This window comes from Coptis chinensis, chromosome 6, assembly GCF_015680905.1.
Source record: "Coptis chinensis isolate HL-2020 chromosome 6, ASM1568090v1, whole genome shotgun sequence".
In the NCBI taxonomy this organism is placed as follows: domain Eukaryota; kingdom Viridiplantae; phylum Streptophyta; class Magnoliopsida; order Ranunculales; family Ranunculaceae; genus Coptis; species Coptis chinensis.
This window is the reverse complement of record NC_141461.1, coordinates 34,138,178-34,165,350: the sequence shown is the minus strand read 5'-3', so window position 1 is coordinate 34,165,350 and position 27,173 is coordinate 34,138,178. Positions and strand designations below refer to the sequence as shown.

Sequence of the window (27,173 nt, the reverse complement as noted above, 5' to 3'; positions counted from 1 at the left end):
TTGTTTTGGATTGGATTTCAGTGTTAAAATTGGTTGTCTTGCATATATAATTGGTACGAATTTCTTCCACTGAGTTGGATTTTATCTTTATAGGCTTAAAGCTTGATCTAAAATGTTGGAATAATGTAAGTAAAACAGGGAAGGTTAGTTATGCCAAAAGTTTTGGAGTGTATTCATGGGGCGTTGAGGAGCTATCTACCATTCCACGAATGCAGAAGTAATGCCGAATACACACCAAGATACAAGACAACGACATTAGAGCCTTTATCATGAGAATTACATCTCCAGTTTTTTTAATCATTTTGTTTGAATTGTTTGTTAGTATATATTTTTGTTTTTCTTAAATATAAACTTATCTACATTATTGTTCCCTGGGAGGTTCAAGGTTAAATACACATTAAATTATAGACATTTAGTTTGGAAGTAGCAAAATACCAAAGTTGTAGGTTTGTATGAAACAAGCTGGCATGGCATAGACGTTTGGTCGATTTATGTATACCATTTATTAATTTTGATTAAATGAATAGAGCCTTTATCATGAGAATTACATCTCCAGTTTTTTTAATCATTTTGTTTGAATTGTTTGTTAGTATATATTTTTGTTTTTCTTAAATATAAACTTATCTACATTATTGTTCCCTGGGAGGTTCAAGGTTAAATACACATTAAATTATAGACATATAGTTTGGAAGTAGCAAAATACCAAAGTTGTAGGTTTGTATGAAACAAGCTGGCATGGCATAGACGTTTGGTCGATTTATGTATACCATTTATTAATTTTGATTAAATGAATTTGTCAATGAACTTTCTTTCTTTTTTTTGCTAGATTTCTTAGATTTGGAATTAATCAATTTCCAACTAAGAGATTGACAATGTGTTGGTGAAAACTATATCATTTAACATGATTACAACGAACTACTATTTTTCGTTTCTAATTAATAACGTCAATGCAAAGAAAGAAAAATCAAGAACATTTCGAACCAGTCTACACAAAAAGATATATTAATTAACAAATCGTGATAGCGCTTGTAATCAAAACATATGAATGTCATACGTATGTTACCTAAATCAAAATACAGATATTGCCATTTTTTCAAGGTTATTGAAAATTCCATGGTCCATGGATTCAATCTGCATCGCATTAACTACTTTTGAATTTATAGAAATTAGAAAAAGTGTTCATCTTCAAGTTTGTGTGTTTGGGTAGAAAATTATTGACTGAGATGGTTAACGAGATGAAAGTAGCCTATCTTTCTTTTACTCTTTTTTTTTTTGGAAAGTAGCCTATCTTTGTTAAACCACAAATATGTTCACATGATTCAATAAGATTTCTTTTATCATTCACGTGCAGAGTACGTGCCCTTTGCTAGTATAACTAATTATGGTGACATGAGGGAAATGTGTTTCTAATTTTTTTTATTGAAAAACAGGTGAAATCTAAAATTCACTACACTGAGTATAAGAGGAGATAGTAGTAGATAGATAAGAGAAGATTATAAGAGGAGAAGTCTTCAAATTGTGAGGGCCTTCTTTTGTAGGCCTTTTGGGCAATGGTCCAATCTTAGCGGGCAGGGTTTGGGTTTGTAATAAAGCACCTGGTCCGTTTACACATTTCAAGGTCCGGAAAGTTAAATTTTGTTGGACCACCCGAATACCGCTATCATTTTAACCTTGTAGTGGGGCTGGGCTAAAGTTGGGCAAGTCCAAAAGTTAAGTTAGAAAGCCCTACTTCAGCCCATTTATTCAAATTAGCCTATATAAATTGGAATATGCAATCACTCACATTAGTCATTACGATCAATTGTGCTGATATGCAGAGTATTAAATTGCATTTCTCTTCATCTTTACAATCTGGTGGAGTACATTCCGATTATTGTCTTGATGCCTAGTGTACAACAAGCAAAATAAAACGGATGGATGGAGCTCTATCCTTATAACTGGGCTATCATGAAAATACACTATACTCACTATGTATGGCGTCTATCAATAAGGCCGGCCTATCAAACTTGGCACTGAATCATCTGAACGTCATTTTGACAATCCATGCTTCTCTCGTTTTTATCGCTTTCTTCATTTATATGCTCTTCAGCCAACTTAGTTTCACCGTCAACTGGATGATCGATTGGGTGCACCTCAGATTTCTCAATTGAATTCATCTTAACGATATCAAAAATTCGTTCAGGCAGCTTCTCCTTTATAACCTTCTTAGCGTTCCTATATATTGCGTACAACACCATTTGAAGGATACCAAAAGTAATTCCTAGCACGTTTGGGACCTATACACGCCAACAGGAAGTCGAAATTTCAGGAAATTCATGACAAATTGAAAAAAAAAAAGTGTGACTGGTCAGTTATCATATACTTACAGCAACGAAGTAGTCCTTCAGCAATAATCCGTATGAAAACCACATAATTGCGCTTAGAGTCAGGAAGAACGATAAGTAGTACGGCATGAACTCCACACTCTTTGTTCGTATAACCAACCTCTAAGAAAGAAAATTAAGCAAGTCGAAATTTCAAAATTTTGATGACAAATGACTCGTCACTCGTGCATATCAGCAGATGAATATATGATGCATGCAGCATGCATATATATATGCATGGAAAAGGAGCTACTCTTCGAATTATAGAGCTAAAAAGTAACAATAATTGAACTATATTTCTGGAAAAAAATAAATAAATATTGTCTTGTAAAGTCTCACCAGAATGCTGAGTGGAGCTGCAAAGACGCTCGTAGCGATGACAACAGAAACCCATCCAACAATAGTAACTCGGTGGTCACCTTTTACCAGGAACATAGTTAAGGAAATGATCAAACTAAATGCTCCTAAATTCAACAACAGAAGCAGTTTAGCTGTCAAGATCTGCATATAAATTCCGTATTCAAACTTCATTAGAAGGAACTTAATTTGTCAAAAATATATAATAATGCTCAAATAAATATAGTATCTCATACTCTAGCCTTTCTGGGAGCGTACACCATGAACATGACGATGTACATGGTCTCTATAACACATCCAATGGTGTTAACCGTGATAAGAAGGTAAGCATTGGACTTAAGACACGCGTAGTAAATCCATATCATGGCACTAAATAATGCGACCACATATGGTATCGAGTGAAAGTCCTCTGTTGATTTCTTCTTGTAAACTCGATAAAACGTTGGCCTACAATGAAATTAGTTAAACGGTCACAGTGCATTAACTAGTAGTACAAGCATCAACCTCATTGAGAAACGTAAGTACGTAACTCAATATATATGTATGCCTGATAAAATAATAGAAAGACTTACAATGGAGCAAGGTAACCCATGAAAGAGAAAATGTTACCTGCCATCATAAGATTCAAAATTAAACCAATTAGAAAATCATAAAAATAATAATAGCGACGACCATCTATATATTATTTCTCTCCAAACAAGTAAAAAAATAATTCGTTTATTTTTGGTTTATTTCTATATACCTAAGATACCAAAGACAAGTGCCAAGGGATGGTGATTAGCAAAGATGGACATTTTCAACTACGAGCTCAAAACTCTTTAAAAACACAACCACACACACTCTCCCAATCACGAAAAGAAATGAAGCAAGTTTAGAAAGTGTGGTGAAATGAAACAATATAATGTACTGTAAGCTTAGGTTGGTATACATTTTATAGTGGGAGAAAAAGGGCTTGTGTACGTAGCAGTTTTATGTATAGTGCGGTGTTGTGGGGCCAGATATGAATAGGTGGCATTGCATAACATTCCTTTGAACTTAACCAGATGTCCAAGAAATAACTCAGTACCGACGAAATTTTACGTTACTGTTTATTCCGGAAAGTTTTTTTCCGCCGCTATTGCCCCTTTCATGTGATTTAGCCGTTTCTCTGTATCTAATGTGATTTTAAAATATTTTCATATCATTCCTTCTCCACGTCACCCCCTCTAATTGGCATTTTTTTCAACATTTCGATCATCAAATCAAGGTAATTATGAACCAGCAAGACATATCTGGTAGTTTCCACAATTCCATTACTGGCGTCTTTGGAGCAAGATGCACCTTGCGTTCTTCACTTTACTTCAAAATAGTCCTAATAATCCTAAATTAGTTATTTTATATTGAGTTTAATTGTCAATGTTACAGTAGGCTAAACCTTTTGAGAGTTAGTGGAGTTTCCCCATAAAAAAACTCTCATATATACTTCAAACTCCTAGTATAATTTTTTGGTAAAAAAAATTTCCTAGGATTATAACTAACTGACAGCTAAGTTGCCGAGTTAGCACGTACTTCTGGTCAATGGATAAACTTGACCTAATTCGCTTTTGAGTCACTAGTTAGTACTACCCAACTGTGCGCTGTACTTTTCTTCTCTTTTTGTTGTTTTAATGGGCGATTATTGGTTTTGCATAGTATTCATGCATGGTTTCGTAATGTGTTAAAAGTGTAAAGTATGTCATTAGAAACGGTGAGTTAACTTGAATTGAAGTGTTGTAGTTTTGTGGAATGATGTAATCCAAAAGAATGAAATAATAAACAATCATGATGTTGTTATTGTTTTTTGTTGTTATTGCATGTTGGGTATGGGTTGGCTTGGAATGTCAAGGAATGAGAATGCCCTGGCTAATTAGATGAGTTTCTCATATTTGAATTATTGCTCCACTCAAATGTTAGAGATCGAGTTTCTATTAGTGATTAATTTTGATCATTATCAGTTGAGATTGATGCACATGTTTGTATAATTGTATCTCGATCAACTTGCAGGTTAGAGCATCATGAACGCATTCTCATTCTCAAATTCCATTGCGTCCTAGATGTAGTTTAGCAGTTTATATAACAATTCGCCCATATAAGAACCTAAATTCTAAACAAAGTTAAATTGATAAGAACCTTAAAATTACAAACTCAAACTCACTCTTGATACTCTCTTTTTCCACTCTTTCTTTTTCCCCTCTCTTTTTCTTCATGTGCGGCCCCCTTTTTCCTCTCCTTATCTTCTTCTTTTTATACCCCTTCCTTTTTCTTCTGGATCGTCCATCTGTTCTCTCATCGGGTGGCTCCCTTCTTTGCCGTACCTAGGCCACGTCCGCAACCTAGGGTTCCACGGCTCTGTTCTCCTGCTCCCAGGTTATCTTATTAAGCTGCCTTCAAATCTTTGTCCCGCTGACTTGGTCTCCATCCCCATATGGGGTCACTCCCAGCTAAGCCGTCCGTCTTTCCGCCCATCCCTCGGTTCATCTTTCAACCGTACACGGGCCCCATTCGCTTATTAGGATTCCGCAAACATGATCCCATACTCCCCAACGCCCCATATTATGCTGCCCCCACTGCCTTTTCTGCTGACCCAGTCCATTCTTGACTCCGCGGCCAGTTAATTGGTCCAGGGTCGAGAATTCTCACCACTTCATTTCTCTATTATGAGGTCAGCTCTTCTCGAGACGTGTGCGATGGGACGGGTAATCATCACGCGTGTTTTCTGCAACCCCTCATTTCTCGAACCTCCATGTGTCAACCTTTGGCTGGAGCTGCAGCCGACCCTTCGATTTCATCACCCCCTGGAATTTACCCTTTTACCCTAAGTCTATTTAAACTTTGCTCCTTCTCCTTCCTCCCTCACTTTGTTCTCAGTTTCTCCCTCTCTCTTTATCTTCCTTCCCATTTTACCTTCTTTTCGCGATTTTTCTCAGGTTTACTTGCACCTCCATAGTGATCCCTTCCGTTGTAATCTTTCTGGTTGCCTTCTCCTCATTCGGGTTCTTCCTCCAAGCTCATCACCTCATTCTCCCTTTTGCTCGGTAAGTTTCCTAGGCTTTATCCTCTTTAAGTTATACTGTATTTGAGTTTCTTCTGCATCTAGAGTCTGTTCATCTCCCTTTCCGATGTCGGACCCCGGTTCTGGTACCTCCTCCTCTTCCTATTCTACTGAGGTAGCGTCTCCACCCCCTCTTGCTCCTGTTGCGGCCCCATCCACCTCGGGCCGCTAGGGCACTCTACTACCACCCCCATCCCGGTTTCATAGACCTAATTTGACCGCAATTAGGGCTGCCTACGGGATCCTGGCCAACATAGAATTGGAGCACGTGACTTCCGTCACTCAGTACCCTCACTTGGTCCCCCGCCACCCGGGGTATCTTGTTGTTATTGTAGGCCAAATTGTTGCCGGTCTGCGGCTTCCACTCACCCTCCTAGATGTCGAGGTGTGTAATCATTTCAACATCCCCCCCTGCCAAAGCATTGGCAATTTTTAGAGGATTATGTATGCCGCGAATTCATATAACAAAACCGGCGACCCCAAGATAACTAGCAGTGATATTTTTTCTCAATACTATATCAAGAAGAGTACCAAAGATGTAGGTGTCGGGTACCAGTCCTTCTGTGTACGTCCTTTGAAGCAATCATTTGTCCTCCGTGTCACTACCTCTGACAAGGTGTGGCATCACTACCCGCTATATGTATCGGGAAACTTTCTATCTGCGGACCTTCCTTCTAACTTAACACTAAAACATCTCGCCTTCATCACAGATGGTGAGATCTTTCCCCTTTTCCTATTGCGCTTTTCAAGTTATCCACTAATCTATAACTTCTCTTACTTGCAGGTTGGCGACTAGACTCAAAATCCTAAATTTACACTAGGATCTCTTGCCCTATCTTCCAATGATTTCGCGGCCTTGGTTCTGCTCAGGCGGTTCAACTGGGTATTCATCCTACTACCGCGACTCCCTTACTGCCCATCCCCGATCTGCAACATATCGGTGGTTTATCTGCACCTTTCTACTGTCCTCCCCCTCCTAAGGAGCGCAAGCCCCAAGCATCCCCTCCTCACAAGCATAGGCCTCGCCACCATACCTCGCGCTACCAGCCTCTCCAACCTTCCCCTCACTCCCCCACCTCTCTCGATTCTCCAGATTTTCCCCACTTTTCTGCCCCTGAACACGTCCCATTATACCGCTCTATCTCTACCTGGGACGACCAATATACTTTTCGTCACTCACCTTCCACTGACATGGATGTTCATAAACAGAAGTTGTTCGATAGTGACTCCGATGAGGATGAGGTGATGGAAGTTCCCTCCAGTGAAGTGCGAGCTCATGTTGACCAGCCTCCCTCCAAGAGGCAGCAGACTGAGGTATCTGACGAGCCTGCCCCCACCACTCATCAAGCCTCTGCCTCCGCGGAACCCATCCCCACCTCTTCACCCTCTCGCTCTGCTGTCTCCTCCCCCCGCACATGCCAGGTTGGCAAATAACCAGTGCCACTGCACCCACCGCCCCGGCGCCCGAACTTGCTGCGGTCAAGGACTTCTATCCAATCTTCAAGGTGTGTGACCATCGGTTGAATACAGCGGATTCCGCTCTGGACAACGCCGCCGTAGCCTCCTCCTTGTTTTATAACTCTCATTTGCCCAAGGACATAGCATATGCAGACGGGGTTTGTTTGACCAGCACCGTACTTCGCTCTACACTAATTGGGATAGGGTACCACTTTTTTTTTTTTTTTTTTACATCTTCTTTTGTAATCTCAGGTGAGCCTGGACATCTCCTTCATGATCCTTGGCCTTTTCAGCACAAAAAAAAAGGTGACAGTCTTGGAGCAAGAACTCAACGGCCCTACTGGCTTAAAAGCTGCCAATGCTGGTCTTTAGGCAGACCTCGAAGCTGCCAATTTGGCTAAAGTTAAGGCACAGGATGAGCTCAGGTCCACGGAATCATTGCATGCGCAATACATGGATACAGTCAATGAGCGCCTAAGCAATCAAAGGGAAGCGCTTCTCCATCACCACCAGTTCAACCTGGACGCCCTTACCCAACAACACCAGGAGGCCATAGAAGCCCTTAGTCAGAAACATCAGGAGGCCATCGCCCAACTACTACAGCAGCACCAAGCTGACATGACTATTCTTCGCGACCGATTCAAAGTCCTGGCTGACAAGAGGGTGGCCAAGAAGATCCAAGAAGAGCTTTTGCGACTCACTCATGAATCTCCCTGAAAGGCCTGCCACCCCGGTGATTGAATCCCCTGAGGTTGCAAAGGAAGCTGTTCCGGCCACTGAAGTCATCCCAGAGCACCCAATTTTGGAAGAACACGAAGAAAATCCCTCCCCCATGGCAGTCATTGATAAGGACCCTGCGACAACCACTGAGGGGGTTACTGACAATATGAATGTCGATGAGTCCACCTAGGGAATGCCATAGACATCTTTGTATTACAACATTGCTACAAACTTGATACTTGTTCTGTTCCATGTTTGATGATTATGATGTTAAATTCTATTTTATGTGCCTATTGTCTTTCTTATCTTTAAACTTTATCTAATTATCTATTTTGCAAAGCATGCCCACATATAATGTTCCCCGCCCTTGGTCAGCTCTTAGCCTTTTCCTTACTATACTCCTAAATTTTTTCCTCTGAAGCTTTCCATACTTCCTTCAGGCGCATTTTGATGAAGGCAAATACCTTTGCTCCTTGTGTCTATTGTATCTCCGATCCGTGGAGGGCTCATCCTATTCCGCGAGCTCGCTCAGGCCGTGAAGCCTGTTGGGACAACTCATCTTATTCTAGACTCACTCCGGCTCCAGCACCAGCGGAGGGCTCATCCCCTCCACGGCTTCTCCTTATGGTAGGCGTGAAAGCCTGTTGGAATCACTCTCCTTGTCCCCTGTATCTTCTACCTCTCTGATCTGCAGAGGGCTCATCCCACTCCGCGGGCTCAATTAGGTCGTGAAGCCTGTTGGAACAACTCATCTTGTTCCAGGTTCATTCCAGCTCCGGCGTCAGCGAAGGGCTCATCCCCTCCGCTGCTTCTCCCTCTGATAGGCGTGGAAGCCTGTTGGGGTCACTCTCCTTGCCCCATGTATCTTCTGCATCTCTGATCTGTGGAGGGCTCATCCCATTCCGCGGGCGCGATCAGGCCGTGAAGCCTGCTGGAACAACTCATCTTATTCCAGGCTCACTCCGGCTCCAGCGCCAACGGAGGGCTCATCCCCTCCGCAACTTCTCCTTATGGTAGGCGTGGAATCCTTTTGGAGTCACTCTCCTTGCCCCATGTATCTTTTGATCCGCGGAGGGCTTATCCCACTATACGGGCCCGGTCAGGCCGTGAAACCTGCTGGAACAACTCATCTTGTTCTAGGCTCATTCCAGCTCCAGCGTCAGCGAAGGGCTCATCCCCTCCGTTGCTTCTCCCTCTGATAGGCGTGGAAGCTTGTTGGGGTCACTCTCCTTGCCCCATGTATCTTCTACATCTCTGATCCGTGGAGGGCTCATCCCACTCCGCGGGCACGATCAGGCCATGAAGCCTATTGGAACAACTCATCTTGTTCGAGGCTCACTCCCGCTCCAGTGCTCACGAAGGGCTCATCCCCTCCACGGCTCACATTCTCATTTAGACATCCTACCTAACAAAACAATTCCCTTTCCCAAAAGTGCTGTGGTTTTATATAACTACAAACAGCTCCAGTCTCCTACCCTGGATCTTCCTTACATTGTTTTGTAACTTCATTACATTTCAATTTTAAAACTTTTTCAACATTCTTACATTCCAAGACTTTTCTACCAATTTTCCCTCCCCTGTCCATAGCTTGTAAGTACCAGACCCAACTACTTCCACCATGGTGTCCGACCCTTCCCAATTAGGACCCAGCTTCCCATCCTTTTCTTCCTTTGTGCTTGGAGTAACCCGGCGAAGCACCAAATTTCCTATCCTGAATTGCCGAGGTCTGACCCGCTTGTTGTATTGCCTCTGTAACCGCCTGTGATATTCCTCTAATCGAATGCGAGCTGAATCTCTACTTTCTTCTGCCAAATTCAAATCTCCGGCCAAGATGCGCCAATTCGATCCGTTCTCCACGGCCTTAGTTCTCCCAGTAGCAGCCACCATCTCTGAGGGGATTACGGCCTCTACCCCGTATGATAGGGCAAATGGGGTCTCCTTGGTGGTAGTCCGAGGTGTGGTGCGATAAGCCCATAGAACATGATTCAACTCATCTGCCACGTGCCCTTTTTGTCTTCCAGCTTCCTTTTCAGATTGTTCATTATTGTTTTGTTGGAAGATTCTGCTTGGCCGTTGCCCTCGGGGTTGTAGGGCGTAGAGAACCCTTGTTTCACCTTGTATGCCTGCAAAAACTCTGCCACCTTCGTTCTCGTGAACTGTGTCCCATTGTCCGCAATGATTGCATATGGCAGCTGATAAATGATAAAAATGATAGTTTATCTACGAAATGAACGATGAAACTCAAAACGTAAGTAAACTAAAACTTTAACGTGTCTATATTTATCAAGTTTTCTACTCTCAATTCTATCGAAATGGAGTGGAGTAACAAATTCGTTCCACTCCTAGTTCTCTAGTATGGAATGCTTTCGTAGTTAACTAATCGGTCTTAAGTCTAATGAGAGCTTTACGAAGGGTGTTATACTACGATACAATATGAAATTGATTATGTTGAATTTAAACTACGAATGCTATGGAAATATGATTGTTTTTTTGAATCTAGATAAAGGATTAGAGGGGAATTGAATCCACCTCGAATCCAACTTAATAACCTAGCATAGATTCTTGTATCTCAATTCTTACGTTCTTACGGCAAGAATTTTGAGTTCTAATCCCTAGTGTTCATGGCATTTCTACCAAATACTAACTAGCATGTGAGGTCGTCCACCCATTCTCATGGCGAATCACGACCTTCTAGAGTGGAATAGATTCTACAACTCTTCTACACTTTACCACTAAGTTTTCATCAAAGCTTCATCAACCCCTCTAATGGAGGTTTTAGCCTTGAGTTATCAACCCATCATTTCCCATTGAATTATAACTACACATCATATTAAAATTCTAACTTAACTAATTTAACTAACAATGTTTCAATCTACTTAAACTACGAAATGATAATCAACAAGAATTAAAACTAGATCTATAAATTGAAATGACAAAAATCGAAATTGACAAAATAACTATTTTATTTATCTAATCAATCAAGAACAATGATTCAAAGACTTAATCTAAAACAAGAATTGAAAATGGAACTTAAACTTAATTAATCTACTGAAAACTAGATCTAGAATTATATATAGTTTTAGGTCTAACTAGCTACCCTTAACAAATAGATAAGCTTTTGTTTTTATATGTTTTCAGATCCAAAAATCATGCATGGGCTTAGAGCCATGTTTTGGGCCAGAGAATCAGGCCCAAAACCTAATTCTTTCAGTCCAAAAAGGCCTCTTCAGCTGCAGTTGGCTTCAATAGACTTTTCGTCTACTTTTGCTCCTCTGATGGGGTCAAGGCTTAGACCATTGGAAATCTCTTTCCGAGCCGGTCGTTTTGACATAAGGTAGGCCCAATTCCGAGGTCTGAGTCCAAAGATACGGCCTTCAGAAATTTTGCTGATTTTGAGTGTTGTTTCTGCCCGCGTTGACTTTGACTTTTCATCTTTTGACCGGGCTTTACAGAGGCTTTCTCTTCTTGAATCTTGGCCTTTAATCACCGAACTCCTTAGCAACCAACCATTGCTCCTTTATCTCATCAAAGTGGCATATTTCTGCACATAATTGACTTTGAAGCCCTCGAACGCATAAAAACACGTAATAAGTATTAACTCTTAATTATTACTCACATAATTGGTCTAAAAGTATGATGTTACAGGGGTTAAAACTACAGTTTTGGGCTCTTATCAAACCACCCCCCCACAACAGCATTTTGCTTGTCCTCAAGCAAATATGAGAAATTAGAATAAGTGACCAAAATGGAGTTCTAACTACTCAAGTTTGAAAGCGATTGATTGACCATATGCAACAAGGCTTTAAACCACTAGGAATTCCCTAGTGGACGAGTTATAGCCTTGTGAGAGTTTTCCAGTGAAGGTACTCACAAACTTCATCTATACTACAACGACTAAGAAATAAACTATTGTTTCCTCATTCATGTCTCAACTACCTATACATCTCACTAGCAATTGAATAAGAATAACCAAGTCAAAAACCTAAACTAATATATATATGCATAATAATCAATCATCTATGATACAAATATATACACTATGCGTAATACTATGAAATGCCTAGCAGGTTCATTTCTGAAAACTCGAAATAGCGTCCTTAAGTAGGTCCTCACATAAATGTCAAGACAAAAACCACTCTGATTTTTCCGCTCCAAGTTTCATATCTAATGTGCAGTGGGCACACTTTACCTTACAATCTCAATGACAAACAAGGAAGCCAGAGTCGATCAAACACATCTGCCACTTACTATCACACTAACCTATTCCTAATTGAGCTAGAGGTCTTTATTAGGTGTTGTGGGGATTAGGAGATGGTTTAAGAAGGAAGGAAATGGATATTCAAAAGGACAAGTCTGAGATAATAGAGTCTTCATATTATGTAACTTAGAGAAAACCTTGTTATTTTCTTTTGCTTCTATACTTTGTTTCCATCCTTAGCCATTTTTTTTATTTTTTTTTCTTTGGCTTTTGACTCCCTTTTATTCTATTTTTGGAGTTTTTATTTATTTCTATTTTTTATTTTTCTTTTCTTTGGATGGAAACTTCTTTTTTTATTCCTCAAGCAACTAACTAATTTTTGTTTACACAGGTTTTTCTCTTCTTCTTTCTTTCTCATTCTATTCTCAGACTTATTCTAGATTGGGTAGGTTGATTTTTTTATTTTGTTTTGTTTTTGTAACAGGGTCAAGGAATTTTGGTTTATGGAAGGCTAAAGAAAGGCTCGGAGAGGGGCTTACTAGCGAAAATAATTCATAGGTTTGAATTTCTGGCTATATCGATCCAAATAGGGCCTAAATTCTCGCTTAGGATATGACATAGTGATCAAGCAAGTGGACGTGTGATTTCTCTATCCGGATTTTACTTATCCCTTGTGTCATTTCTCAAATGTTTCGCTCATATAAGGCTTTAGGCTATATTCTCACAGGATTTGTAGAATAAGTACTCTAGCCTAGATTTCAAAAACTTACTGCTAACAATCATAGATACTCATGTAATATATTTATAGATAAATGCAAAGATTATTACCTACATATTAACCTAAGTTTCTAACAATTATTCTGATACAAAAGCTACATGAGACTTCTAGATTGTTAAGAGCATAGAGAAATATAACAATACCAATATTCCTAAGTGTATAGCATAAACTTATTTATTTATATTTTTGAAAATTTTAACTTGAAAACAAATGCATATTATACATATCTATATCCTAACAGATGCCTTAATTACACGTGTTTCTATGCCCCCAAACAAGAAGCATGCTTTGTCCTCAAAGCATTTAAATAAAGAGGGTAGAAAAATACCATGGAAACGCGTGAAATTCTGGAATATCTGCAAAACAAGGTTAGAACATACTAATATAGGAAATAAAAATACTGACGCAACTCTATAAGAGTTCCACCCATTATGGGGTTAATAGAATTAAATTGCTTGGGACATAAACAGATAATAACAAAACTAAAAACTTACCTTATCTCCCGCTTAAGCATCCTCCTCCTCATTAAAGAGATGAGGTTCTTTCGCATCCTGCCAGTCCATTATAACTTGCCAAGCTTGCCGCCATTTATCATCTACTAATGCTAACTTGTTAAGTGTTATTATGTCTGATGGGATGTACGGGGCGACCAAATGCGGCTGCACCTGCCATCCCGGCCAAGTCATTATTCGCAATGAGCGAACCACTCCAATGGTGGGTCTCATGACTTCAACCCTTTTCCAATCTGTGAATTGTGCATAGAATATACAAAACAACTACGCGATGATCGCGGCTTACCAAAACAGGCATAAGAAGATACTTTACGCCTCATGCTTTGGGCTCTCTTAAGACTAGCGACCAAAACTCGAAATGTCATATCGGCGACGCCCCTCAGCTAAAAGCGAGGAAAATGTCACCAAAGCATCTTGTTTTGCGAAATGAACCCCATTCCCCAAAAATATTCATCGGGATGAATAACATGGTGGTGCCTACGCTTAGGAAAGGCTACTAAGGGCAATGCTATATCGCCCCTGGTCCATTACTCAAAATACCCCTCCCCCATAATACTCATGGAAATATGTATAATCATAAAGGTATGCATTATCGGTCATATATGCCCATGTGTGAACAGGATCAGGTATTGGTAATCCTGAAACTAAAGCGACCACATTTTTATTGAATTTATGTCTCGTGTCATCAACTATGACGGATAATTCTTGTTCTCCATCCTGATTACAATAGAATTTAACGTGGTCGTAGAAATAAGCAGTAAACTATGGTGAATATGAATCGTCATCACTTACCAGTAGATGACGCCATCCTAACTGCAAGATCTTATGTCGGAACCAATGTCCATAGGTTTCGGTTCCCAACACGTCTTCGAAAGACTGTTCAGGTATGACTATAGGATATGTCATCTCAACGACTCTTTGAACAGTTCTAAAAATCTTGGAATAACCCTCAAAAAATTGGAATTTCCGTGTTCACGATGGCGAGTGGCGGGTGCGCTTTGCTTTGAAGCGCCAAGCTCGTGGGTTTTTGGAATTACAGTGTTTGGGCGCGAGTCGCGCTTAAGGAAGGCGCGGGTCGCGCTCTAAGTAAACTTTCTGAAAGTGTACGCGGGCGCCAAGTCGCTTACTCTTATCGAGCGCCGTTCGTACCGTCTTGGGCCGGGGTGAGTTTAGAGGAAAAAGAAGGAAAAGCTTGGAGTGAAAGGTGAGGGATGATGGTGGGGTGTAGTGTGGTTTGTTAGTGTAGAATGAAGGGAGTTTAAATAGGTTCTGAGCTTCCAAAACGAATCCGCAAGTTGCCAAATTGTTTTAAGGCAATTTCCGGAAATAGAAAAATTCCAAACCCGAAAACGGAAACAAACCATTTTCTTGATTTTCTAAAAATCCTAGTATCTTTTATACTGGATTTAGAATAGTAACTTCTAAACTCTCCTAGATTTCATGCTACCACCACACAAAATCATAGATATGCCGATATCGGCTAAATTCTCAACCTTTCCTCCAAGACAACTTTACAGCAGATGATCATATAACGAATTATGCTCGGTATAAATATTACCACCCCCAATCAAGTCGGGAAGGTGAGATTAATGATAAAAACAAGCAGAACTCGAAAATAACCAATTATATTAAAATTAAAATTTAAAACCAAACAACATAAAACAAACACCTTAATATTTAAATTTAACAACTGAATTAAAATCCAACTAATAAAACAAAATCATGAAATAACAAATAACACAAACCTGATGGTGAACACCTAGTTATGTGATGAAGATGGACCCCGACGAGATGGAGATTGGCCCTGGGATGGAGAATGGCTTGAACCATCTGTCCTTCCGGCGACGACGCCATGCCTTTCGGACTTCGGCTAAAACAGTAATCCTCCACGGTGGCATGCGTCCGTAGCATCTCTATTCGAACAAGCGCCAGGCTTCCATCTCACCCCGAAGAATCGCATACCGGGCTTGGTGATGCTTTGGTGGATAGTCTCCAAGTTAGACAAGATATCGTCCCGACCCTTTCGAAAGCATTTCAAAGTCTTGTCCAAGGTTCGCTTTGCTTATTTCAACTACAATCTGTCTATCTCGGATATTTTCACAAATACCATAAATGCAATGCAAGGCAGTTTGCAACACTTGCATGCGTTCTAAATTAGAACTACAACTATCTAATGCATCGTCATCCAGACATGTCATATCCTCCCTTTCATCCTCCGACTCAACCACCTTTCCTTCGCATTAACGGCCAAGTCTCTTGATGCAATCCAGATAGATACTTGCATTAGAATGCAATTTGATCTTAATAGGAGCAGATTTTGCGACAGCTCTAAAGGAGAGCATGATTTTAGTGATCAATACGGGAAGAGGCACCAAGCTCTTTCCCACTCCTCTAATCACATTAAACATTAAATCGAGGATGCAGAAATTATACTTATTTATTTGCAAAATCCAGAGAACATGCAGACATTGCAGACCGATATCGCTGACTTTGTCTTTCCCGAGGATGTTCTTACCAATCTACTGAGCTACAGCCAGTTGATTGGTTCTCAGGGTTGATTGGAGGACGCAATGAGATTTCGGATTGTATTCACCCTCCACGACAGTATCTTTCATCAAAGCAGGAACTCCAGTATACTGGATTCCTGGATGGTCGTTTCTAGGTTGCTTTCAGACGTAATTCTTAACAGTTCAGCCAACAACTGTCTCGTTACTTCCCTCTTCGTTCCTGCTACCTTTATGAAAATCCTATCCCCCTCCAATTCTCGCTTCTTATAAAACTGTTATACCAAATCATAGTGATAGAACTCCTCATTAAAGTACCACCCGCAATCCGTTCCAATCCCTCCTAATCATCTCCGTGATCAGTAAAAATAGCCCAAGATCAAGCTGGCAAAATAACGTGTGCTCGCAAAATTCTTTGTCGTAGCGCCATTGAAGTTTTTGAAACAACCAATGGTTTGTAGACGGTGGGGGAGGCTAGTTTGATGTAAAACAACCAAAGACACGGTGGTGGCGATGGTGGGTACGGTGGCAGGTTGAAGATTGAATTGGTGGCTGTTTTCGGAGTTTTAAAATTGGTGGGGTTGGTGGTGGTAATGGTTTGGAGAAGATTTCAGTTGGATTGAATTGCTTGGCGTGGGTGTAGTTAGGTTTCTTTTTTTTTTTATTATTTTTTTTATTATTTTGGTGTTCAAGGTTCGGTTTAAACTTTGGTAACCGGCGGGATTGGAAAGGAAAGAATTGTGCATTTTTTTTAACCAATCAACAAAGGAAGAAGCGCGGAATCGCCGCTAGTCTTGGCGAGTTTGGGCCCAAGCCCAATTTGAATTCTGAAATTTCCCGATTTTTCGCTCAATGTCAAATTCAATTTGCCGCTTCGTTACTGGCCCGATTTTGGCGAATGAGTTATAGAAATGATCAGTAGAGAATTTCCAATCCCATGATCCATAAAACACTAAATTCTAACCATGGGTGACGTATAAGAAGGTGGAAAAACGCCTCAAAGTGCGTGTGTGACGTAAGTTATGCGAACGAAGGAAATCTAAGTTTTAGATAACGTCAACCCAATTGAACTATACTACTGGGCCTAAGCAACACAAATGGAAAGTTCGAGCAATTCGGATGGAAAGACCGACTGCCCACCCCTAAACAAATTTTTAAACACAAAATTTGTTTTAACGTGGGTCGTTTAAAGTCATATTCCCAAGACTTGTTGGATTGCTATTTCTACGATTTAGAATTTTTTATTTTTTTATTAATTTATTATAAGAAAAACGAAAAACAATACATACATAATTCACCCCATAGAGGAACATGACTCAAAAATCGAGAAAACATGCAAAAGTGGAAAACGTGAATTATGTGAAACGTGGACTTAGGATCCGGTACTTACAGCCACACACTCCATAGGGAGGGCCCGGTTACCTTGATGGTGCACTTACCACTATATGGAAGTGGAAGGAAGTACACCAAATGACAAAGGTCAATCCTCATAGACAGGGTCCTGTAAAAGGAATTCCTCTACATCAGGGGACAGAAGTTCGTGAAAATGTTTTAACCGTTGACCATTAACTTGAAAGGTACTGTTGTCATTGGGATTTACCAAGGTGATTGCCCCGTAAGGGGTGACTTCAGTAACCAGAAAAAGACCAGACCAACGGGTTTTTAGTTTCCCTGGGAAAATATGTAGACGGGAGTTGTAAAGCAAGACTTTTTGACCGACCACAAACTCTTTGCGCAAGATTTGCTTATCATGAACACGTTTCATGTTAGCTTTATAATCCTTCGCGAGATCGTAAGAATCGCTACGGATTTCTTCAAGCTCATTCAATTGCAACTTGCATTTGACACCTGCCTCATCAATATTGAAGTTAAGGCTTTTTATAGGCCACAGAGCACGGTGCTCTAATTCAACGGGCAAATGACATGGTTTCCCAAATACAAGTCTAAAGGGAGACATACTTATAGGAGTTTTGAAAGCAGTTCTATACGCCCATAAGGCATCCGATAGATGCTTCACCCGATCTTTCCTATCGGGGTTCATTTGTTTCTAAAATCTTTTTAATTTCCCTATTAGAAACTTCTACTTGTCCGCTAGTTTGTGGATGATAAGGAGTTGCTACTTTGTGTGTAACTCCATACTTTTTCACTAGGGATGCAACAACTCTGTTGCAAAAATGTCTTCCACCATCACTAATGATGGCTTTAGGAGTGCCAAACCGACAGAAAATATATTCTTTAATAAAAAATACAACGGTCTAATGGTCATTTCTATGGCAAGCTAAGGCCTCTATCCATTTGGACACGTAGTCCATGGCAACTAGAATATAAATGAAACCGTGGGAAACAGGGAAGGGACCCATGAAATCAATACCCCAAACGTCAAAAATTTCTACTATCAAGATTGGATTTAATGGCATCATTATTACGCCGTTGATTCGCCCAAGTTGTTGGCAAATCGAATACACGCCTTGAAATGCACTTGGGCATCCTTAAAAGGGTAGGCCAATAAAATCCACATTGAAGAACTTTAGCGGCTGTTTTCATCCCACTAAAATGGCCACCACACTTTTTGTCATCATGGCAACGATAGAACTTCATTATATTCCCACTAGGGAATACAACGACGAATAATCTGATCCGCCAATACTTAAAAAGGTAGGGCTCATCCCAAAGTATAACTTAACTCGCCAAGAACTTCTTACGTTCATTTCTTGACCAATTATAAGGCATAACATCAGCCGCTAAATAATTTACAATGTCAGCATACCATGGTGCTGAAAAAATAGCATACAGATGCTCATCAGGAAAAGAGTCTGGTATGGACTCAGAATCACTATTATCGTCATTTGTGAGTCTAGATAAGTGGTCGGCAACTACGTTTTTGACCCCTCTTTTGTCCTTTATTTCTAATGTGAACTCTTGCAGGAGAAGGATCCATCGGATTAATCTCTACTTAGCATCCTTCTTTGCAAGAAGGTACTTAAAGGCTGCATGGTCCGTGTAAATTAAAATTTTAGAACCAACCAAATAAGGACGAAACTTATCTAAAGCATAAATGACACTAAAGAATTCTTTTTCGGTAGTTGAATAATTCCGTTGAGCATCGTTTAAGGTTTTACTAGCATAATAAATAACAGTGGACTTATTATCTAGTTTTTGTCCCAAAGACCGCACCTACTATCGCATAGTCACTAGCATCACACATGAGTTCGAAAGGTTTAGACCAATCGGGAGGTGTATAATTGGTACAGAGGTTAGATGCTTTTAAAGTTTCAAAAGCCTGCTTACAGTTAAAATTAAAATCAAAGATTGCATCCTTCAAAAGCAGATTAGTTAAAGGCCTAGCTATTTTCGAGAATTCTTTAATAAACCGCCTATAAAAACCTGCATGGCCTAGAAAGGCTCTAATATCACGGACAGTCCGTGGTTTAGGTAGAGTCGCTATCTTATCTAGTTTGGCCTTATCTACTTCGATGCCATCACTAGATACAATGTGACCTAGTACTATGCCCTTTTTCACCATAAAATGACACTTTTCCCAGTTTAAAACGAGGCTCTTTTCTTCAAACCGTGTCAAAACCTTAGACAAGTTAGACAAACAGTCTGTGAAGGAGTCTCCATAGATAGAAAAATCATCTATGAAAACTTCCATAAAGCGCTCTACCATGTCACTAAATATATGAAGCATACAATTTGGAAGGTATCGGGGAGCATTACAAAGGCCAAAAGGCATTCGTTTATAGGCATACGTTCCAAAGGGACATGTGAAGGTAGTCTTTTCTTGGTCATCAATATCAATAATAATCTGAAAATAGCCTGAGTAGCTATCTAGAAAACAATAAAAAGCATAACCAGCTAGGCGTTTGAGCATTTGATCTATAAAAGGTAAAGGAAAGTGATCCTTTCGTGTCATAGCATTTAAACGTCCGTAATCAATACAGATCCTCCATTTCATAGGACCTTGTGTGACAACATAGTCACCCTTTCTGTTACGTACCATGGTAACTCCCGATTTCTTAGGAACTACATGAATGGGGCTTACCCATTCGCTATCAGAGATTGGGTATATGATACCCGCATCGAGTAATCATAAGACTTCTTCCCTAACCACCTCTTTCATGGTAGGGTTTAAGCGACGCTGAGGTTCGCGAGAAGTCTTCGCGTTATCCTCCAAATGGATACAATGAGTGCAAACATTAGGGTCAATTCCCTTAATGTCGGCTAGGGACCAACCAATCGCAGACCGATGTTCCCTAATCACCCGGATTAAACGCGTGTCTCTTCATTCTTAGATAACAGAAGATATAATTACGGATGACTACCATCCGGATTAAGTTGAATATATTTTAACTCCGGGGGAAGAGGTTTAAGCACTGGGGTGGAAGGAAAATCAACAGATGTTTTGTCAGGGTCCTCATCTTGCATAATGAATACTTGCTTAGGTAGCAAGTCTTCATACTCAGTATATGGAGCGACTGGCGGTTTTACAATTGGTGTGGACTCAAGGATGGTGTTGACTTCCTCCAAGTAAGAGTCATTTACAAAATCTGAAGTTCCAAAAGAAAGGAATTTGTACATATTGTTTTCGGGAAAAGTGTTGTTAAAATAATCTTGAGCTAAGCTCTCGATCATGCTAACCTCCCCATCTATAGACGAATCTGGTAATTGTTTCATCATTTTAAAAACATTTACCTCAACAAGAAGATGGCCAAAAGATAAGGACATCTTACCATCGCAATTTATAAAGCGCGTTGGCGGTTGCCAAGAAGGGTGCCCTAAGATGATCGGTGCAGAGTCGTTAGCTTACGTATCGAGGATAACAAAATCCGCAGGATAGTAGAAATCCTGAACCTTAACAAGCACGTTTTCCACTACAACCTTAGGATACTTAATTGATATGTCCGCTAATTGCAACGTTATTTTTGTAGGTTGCATTTCCTGTAGACCTATTTGTTTATACAAATAATACGGGAGTAAGTTAACACTCGCCCCCAGGTCTAACAAAGCAGTCGTCGTGTGGGATTCTCCTAAGGTGCATTTTATTGTAGGATGACCAGGGTCCTTGTACTTAACAATTCCATTATTTTCAGATAAAGTTGGGAACTATTCAGTTAGAAAGGCGTCTTTAGGTATGTTTGTCTTACGCCTAGTAGTGCACAACTCCTTAAGAAACTTAGCGTGGTTAGGTAGCTTTTTAATAGTTTCGAGAAAAGGAAGGTTTATCGTTAGATTTTTGAAAACGTTCCTAATCTCCTCAAATTTTGTATCCCTGGTTAGCATGGCTAATTTCTGAGGGAACGGTGGTTTCGCTCTATATTTAGCGTATGGCTCGACTTGATGTGTAACCTTGGCTTTCTGTTTCTTAGTTTGTTGTTGAACTGGTACCTCTACAGTGGTAGGCTCTTCAGTTTCTATTTCGGTATCTAGTTCGATATCCGGTGTAGGGAGTACTGATAGGGTAACTATAGGCATAGTTACTTTGTTATCAACCACTCTTCCAGAGCGGAGAGTGGTGATGGCATTAAGGTCGCCTACAATTGTAGTTTCCGTACTAGTGTTACCGTTTACCTCAAAGGCTGTGTTTGCTATTTTAGGGTTTGTTATCGCTTGTCCTAGAAACACGCCTTTTGGTTGGGTTTTCTCTTGGGCTAATTGTTGTATGCCCTGATTTATGGATTGTAAGATCTGTTAGTTTGATTGAGTCATTGATTGGAAAAGTTGTTGGGTAATCTGTATAAAGGCGTCTATACGATCCGGTTGTGATGGTGTAGTAGTCACAGGTGGTGCGATTGGAACTATCTCACGTTGATTATTTATGGGTGGGTTGTGATAGTTACTATTGTTAACCGGAACGATACCTCTATTGGTATTATAACTATTATAATTACCCTGAGCTTGTGCTAGACCTTGTCGTGGTTGCGCTTGGTTGTTATAATTGTTATAATTCCCCTGACCTTGTCCTTGTCTAGGTGGAGCTTGGTTATAGTTGTTTGCTTGCCTAACATTTTGGTTATTAAACCACCGAGGTGTAACTTGTTGATTGTTTAAGCCAACTAAAGATAGGATGTTGTCTCCATGGGGCATTAGGAATAGGATAGCTATTAATGGAGCAAACATTATCTTACTCTGATTGTTGTTGTTCATAGGCGAAAGGACAATAGGAGTCGTGGTGCTTTCGGGGAGTCAAACAGAAATTACATGGGTTGGAGTTTACATTCATGACGGGATAGGCTTTTGTTGAATAGAAATAGCCTCAACCTTTTTAGTTAGAGATTCGATTAAATTTTTAAGTTCGATCGGTTTCATCTCAAACATACCGGGCGGCCTTAATCATTGAAGAAGAACTAGCGAGGCGGGGATATCATCACTACCCCCAATTGTTATTGCGTTTAGTTTGCTCTTCTAAAAAATTTGTAAGCCTCCGGGCTCCTTTACTTAGGAAACTACCCCCATTCATTATGTCAAGGACTTCTTTATGGTGATGTTGAAGTCCTTTGAAAAAAACACGAACTAACGTGTCTTTTGCTAGGTTATGGTGTGGACACTCTATAAGCAGATCGGTGAAACGATTCCAAGCCTCGAGAAAATGATTCATGAAGATTCTCGTCCGGAAAAATGAATCTTGGAAAGCATCTCATCCGTCTTTAGGGGTGGGTAAAAATGTTCCATAAACAGCTGAACAAGTTTAGCCCACGAGTCCACAGAGTTAGGCACTTGGGTAGTTAACCAAGACGCTGCCTTATCGGCTAAGGTGCGGGAAATACCCTCGGTTTAATTTGTTCCTTTTCAACCGTAGGATGATGGAATGTTGTAAGGACTTGTTCAATCCCTACGCGATGTGTTGATAAGGTTTTTATGGTATAAACCATGGAAAAAACAAATTAAATATGTTTGGGGATTCGAAAATCCCCAAATATGTTTAGAATTCGCAAAATTTAGGGCTATCGGTCAAGGCTTTGTAAAATGCAAGAGAGAGGAGCTCTCTTTCTTCAGGCATTATGTCAAGGTGGTTGGTGGAATAGTAGCTAGAGGTTAGTGATTGGTATACTTTCGATAGATTTGTTTGTTGGCGTTGACGGTTAATTACGTTAATTTTTCTCTCGACCAGGACCTTAATCTCATGCAAGTCTAAGTTTAAACACGACAACACTCCAAATTAAACAATCTTGATATTTTAGTATAAACCTCTAACGGAGATCACGGTATGGAAGAAAGGAATACCCGATAAGCGTCCTTGCTTCGCTTTATGAATAAGCGTCTTGTTTACGCGTGTTTAGTGTAAATAACAAGTTAGAACAATGAAAAACTTAAAAAATCGGAGTTCGAAACAAACCTATAGAAATTCAGAAAATTTAGCTTAGAAGCTGGTCGGTCGTCGCTCCGTGTAACTCAAGTTACGATGTTTTTAGGGCGGTCGCTCAAGGTTCCAGCGTTTGAAGCCAGTGCGCTCGGTTAGGAATGCTTGATCGCTTAGTGTAATTTTTCACGGAACTTTTCAACGCTGAAACGGACAACCACAGGTATGAATCAAACAAGGGTGGGTGGGTTTAATGGGACTTAAAATGACTAATTATACTATGAAAACAATGCTAAAGTGAAACTAAGATGGCGTTTATTTGATAAATGATAAAAATGATAGTTTACCTACAAAATGAATGATGAAACTCAAAACGTAAGTAAACTAAAACTTTAACGTGTCTATATTTATCAAGTTTTCTACTCTCAATTCTATCGAAAAAGAGTGGAGTAACAAATTCGTTCCACTCCTAGTTACAGAGCATGGAATGCTTTTCGTAGTTAACTAATCGGTCTTAAGTCCAATGAGAGCTTTACGAAGGGTGTTATACTACGATACAATATGAAATTGATTAAGTTGAATTTAAACTACGAATGCTATGGAAATATGATTGTTTTTTTGAATCTAGATAAAGGATTAGAGGGGAATTGAATCCACCTCGAATCCAACTTAATAACCTAGCATAGATTCTTGTATCTCGATTCTTACGTTCTTACGGCAAGAATTTCGAGTTCTAATCCCTAGTGTTCATGGCATTTCTACCAAATACTAACTAGCATGTGAGGTCGTCCACCCATTCTCATGGCGAATCATGACCTTCTAGAGTGGAATAGATTCTATAATGCTTCTACACTATACCACTAAGTTTTCATCAAAGCTTCATCAAACCCTCTAATGGAGGTTTTAGCCTTGAGTCATCAACCCATCAATTCCCATTGAATTATAACTACACATCATATTAAAATTCTAACTTAACTAATTTAACTAACAATGTTTCAATCTACTTAAACTACGAAATGATAATCAACAAGAATTAAAACTAGATCTATAAATTGAAATGACAAAAATTGAAATTGACAAAATAACTATTTTATTTATCTAATCAATCAAGAACAATGATTCAAAGACTTAATCTAAAACAAGAATTGAAAATGGAACTTAAACTTAATTAATCTACTGAAAACTAGATCTAGAATTATATATAGTTTTAGGTCTAACTAGCTACCCTTAACAAAGAGCTAAGCTTTTGTTTTATATGTTTTCAGATCCAAAAATCGTGCATGGGCTTGGAGCCATGTTTTGGGCCAGAGAATCAGGCCCAAAACCCAATTCTTTCAGTCCAAAAAGGCCTCTTCAGCTGTAGTAGGCTTCAACATACTTTTCGTCCACGTCTGCTCCTCTGATGGGGTCAAGTGTTAGACCATTGGAAAGCTCTTTCCAAGCCGGTCGTTTTGACATAAGGTAGGCTCAATTCCGAGGTCTGAGTCCAAAGATACGGCCTTCGGAAGTTCTGCCGATTTTGAGTGCTGTTTCTGCTCGCGTTGACTTTGACTTTTCATCTTTTGACCGGGCTTTACAGAGGGTTTGTCTTCTTGAATCTTGGCCTTTAATCACCGAACTCCTTAGCAACCAACCATTGCTCCTTTATCTTATGAAAGTGGCATATTTCTGCACATAATTGACTTTGAAGCCTGAAACGCATAAAAACACATAATAAGTATTAACTCTTAATTATTACTCACATAATTGGTCTAAAAGTATGACTATTACAGGGTTAAAACTACAGTTTTGGGCTCCTAACAGCAGCCCAAACCGGCATATGATGTTCTCCCATAGAAATTTAATCACCTGCCCCCTTCACCTGTTGCAATGGTACAACTTCTATCCATTTGGTGAAATAGTCCGTGGCCGCCAACATATACCTCCTTTTCCCGCTAGCCATGGGCAATGGCCCCACGATATCCATCGCCCACATGGCAAAAGGCCATGGACATGAGACATTATGCAAAGGCTCTGTGGGTGCGAATATCAGCTGTGAAAATCTCTGACACTTGTCACACTTCTTAGCGAATTCCACTGCATTCCGTTTCATGTGGGGCCAGAAATAACCCTGCGTCAATAACTGGTGTGTAGTGGTTCTCCCTGCCGAATGACTTCCACAATCCCCCTCGTGTAACTCTGCAAGCACCTTTAAGGCTAACCGCGGCCCTAAGCATTTCAACAACGGCCCGTTGAAGTTCTTTCAGTACAGCTCCCCCTCCAACAAAACGTATCTCTGAGAAGCCTATTCCAACCTTCTTCTTTCTTTCTTATCAGGCACCTCCCTTCCCTCCAGAAAATGTTTAATGGGCTCCATCCATCCCCCTTCTTCTTCTGTAACCTGGCACACCTCTATCACCTCATCTGTGCTTGGCTTCTCCAGTCTTTCTACCCGTAATGTTCTTTCCTCTGACCCGGGCATGGCTTCAACCACGTACACTAGAGCGTCTGCGTGTCTATTCTCCCCGCGCCCCAAGTGTACAAATCAAAGCTTTGTAAACTTGCTGGACCTTTAGTGCACTACTTTCAAGTACTTCGCCATTCGCGGACATCGAGCAGTGAACCCACCATTTGCCTAGCATACCACCAGGTTCGAATCTAAATACACAGTCAATTCTTTCACTCCCAAGTCCTCCGCCATTCTCAATCCCACTATAACGGTCTCGTACTCTACTTCGTTACTTGATGCCGCGAATCCCAGTTTCATGGTCAGTTATATTATGTTATTGTCAGGTGTAACCAACACAACCCGTATGCCGCTGTATGTGTCCGTGGAAGATCCATTTGCGAATAGTCTCCACCCGTTCTTCTGATCCCAAGGGTCTAGTAGATCGGGTTCCACATCCTTCTCTGATTCCATGACCATCTCCTCTCCTCACGTAGGATCCTCGGGGGGAACTCTGCCAGAAACTCTGCGACTGCTTGTGCCTTATCCGCTGTTCTTATCTGATATTATATCTCATACGAGCTAAGCATCACTGCCCATTTCAACATTCTGCCTGACTTCTCTGTCCTTAATGCTTGTTTAAGAGGCAGGTTCGTCACCACCACCACCGAATGTGACTTAAAGTACGGTTTCAGTTTCATGGCTGAAAAGATTAATGCAAGGGTATACTTCTCCATTCTGCTATACCGCGTCTCAGCGTCCAACAATATTTTGCTCTGGAAATATACCGGTCTCTCCACTCGATCCACTAGCCGGACGAGAACTGAACTGACTGCATACTCGGTGGCCCCCAAATATAGATACAACTTATCCCCCTGCTCTGGCCGTGACAGCAATGGAGCCTTGCCCAAATACCTTTTCAACTCTTGAAATGCTTCCTCACATTTAGAAGTCCACCGGAAATCAGGGGTGCTTCTCAGTAACTGATACATCGGTCTACATTTGTGTGATGACTTGGAAATGAATCTATTCAATGCCGCGACCCTTCCAGCAAGCCGCTGTACCTCTGTGACATTCTGCGGTGACGGCATCTCCACCAATGCTCTTATCTGTTCTGGATTAGCCTTTATTCCCCGATGAGTAACAATGTAGCCCAAGAACTTCCCCGTGGTCACTCGGAATGTGTATTTCTCCGGATTCAACTTCAAATTGTACTTCCGCAGTATTCTGAATGTTTCCCTCAACCCCTCTAAGTGTTCCACCTCAGACATACTTTTTTCCACCATGTCGTCTATGCATATTTCTATCCCCTTCCGAATCTTGCTCTCGAATATTTTCTCCCCCAACCGCTGAAAGGTAGCTCCTGCATTTTTCAATCCGAATGACATCCTTGTATAGCAATATGTGCCGCCTTCTACAACGAATGCTGTTTTCTCCTGATCTGGCCCGTACATTGCGACCTGATTGTACCCTATAGATGCATCCATGAAA

At 40.5% G+C, this 27,173-nt stretch overlaps 2 protein-coding genes across 2 annotated transcripts; both read right to left on the bottom strand.

The window, feature by feature from the left end:
• Positions 1–1,804: 1,804 nt before the first annotated feature.
• LOC147492673 (bidirectional sugar transporter SWEET15-like) lies at positions 1,805–3,625 on the bottom strand. Its single transcript, XM_086565810.1, has 6 exons — positions 3,463–3,625; positions 3,293–3,329; positions 2,957–3,167; positions 2,703–2,864; positions 2,367–2,486; positions 1,805–2,276 (listed from the first exon to the last, which is right to left on the bottom strand). Exons 1-6 carry the CDS (start codon positions 3,512–3,514, stop codon positions 2,001–2,003), a joined length of 858 nt encoding a protein of 285 aa, XP_086421936.1. The 5' UTR covers positions 3,515–3,625; the 3' UTR covers positions 1,805–2,000.
• A 5,864-nt stretch (positions 3,626–9,489) lies between these two features.
• On the bottom strand, positions 9,490–25,223 carry LOC147492672 (uncharacterized). The gene is made up of 2 exons (XM_086567588.1): positions 25,106–25,223; positions 9,490–10,160 (listed from the first exon to the last, which is right to left on the bottom strand). Exons 1-2 carry the CDS (start codon positions 25,221–25,223, stop codon positions 9,490–9,492), a joined length of 789 nt encoding a protein of 262 aa, XP_086423714.1.
• Between the last annotated feature and the right edge of the window lie 1,950 nt (positions 25,224–27,173).

Bases quoted from the DNA above. Each gene is read 5' to 3' on its own strand.
- LOC147492673 (XM_086565810.1), bottom strand. From the start codon at position 3,514: ATGTCCATCTTTGCTAATCACCATCCCTTGGCACTTGTCTTTGGTATC. The intron at 3,330-3,462 runs GTATATAGAAAT...TTATGATGGCAG, and splicing joins ACTTGTCTTTGGTATCTTAG to GTAACATTTTCTCTTTCATG. The intron at 2,277-2,366 runs GTAAGTATATGA...TGGCGTGTATAG, and splicing joins TGAAGGACTACTTCGTTGCT to GTCCCAAACGTGCTAGGAAT.
- LOC147492672 (XM_086567588.1), bottom strand. From the start codon at position 25,223: ATGGATATCGTGGGGCCATTGCCCATGGCTAGCGGGAAAAGGAGGTAT. The intron at 10,161-25,105 runs GTGATTAAATTT...ATCATTTATCAG, and splicing joins GCAACAGGTGAAGGGGGCAG to CTGCCATATGCAATCATTGC.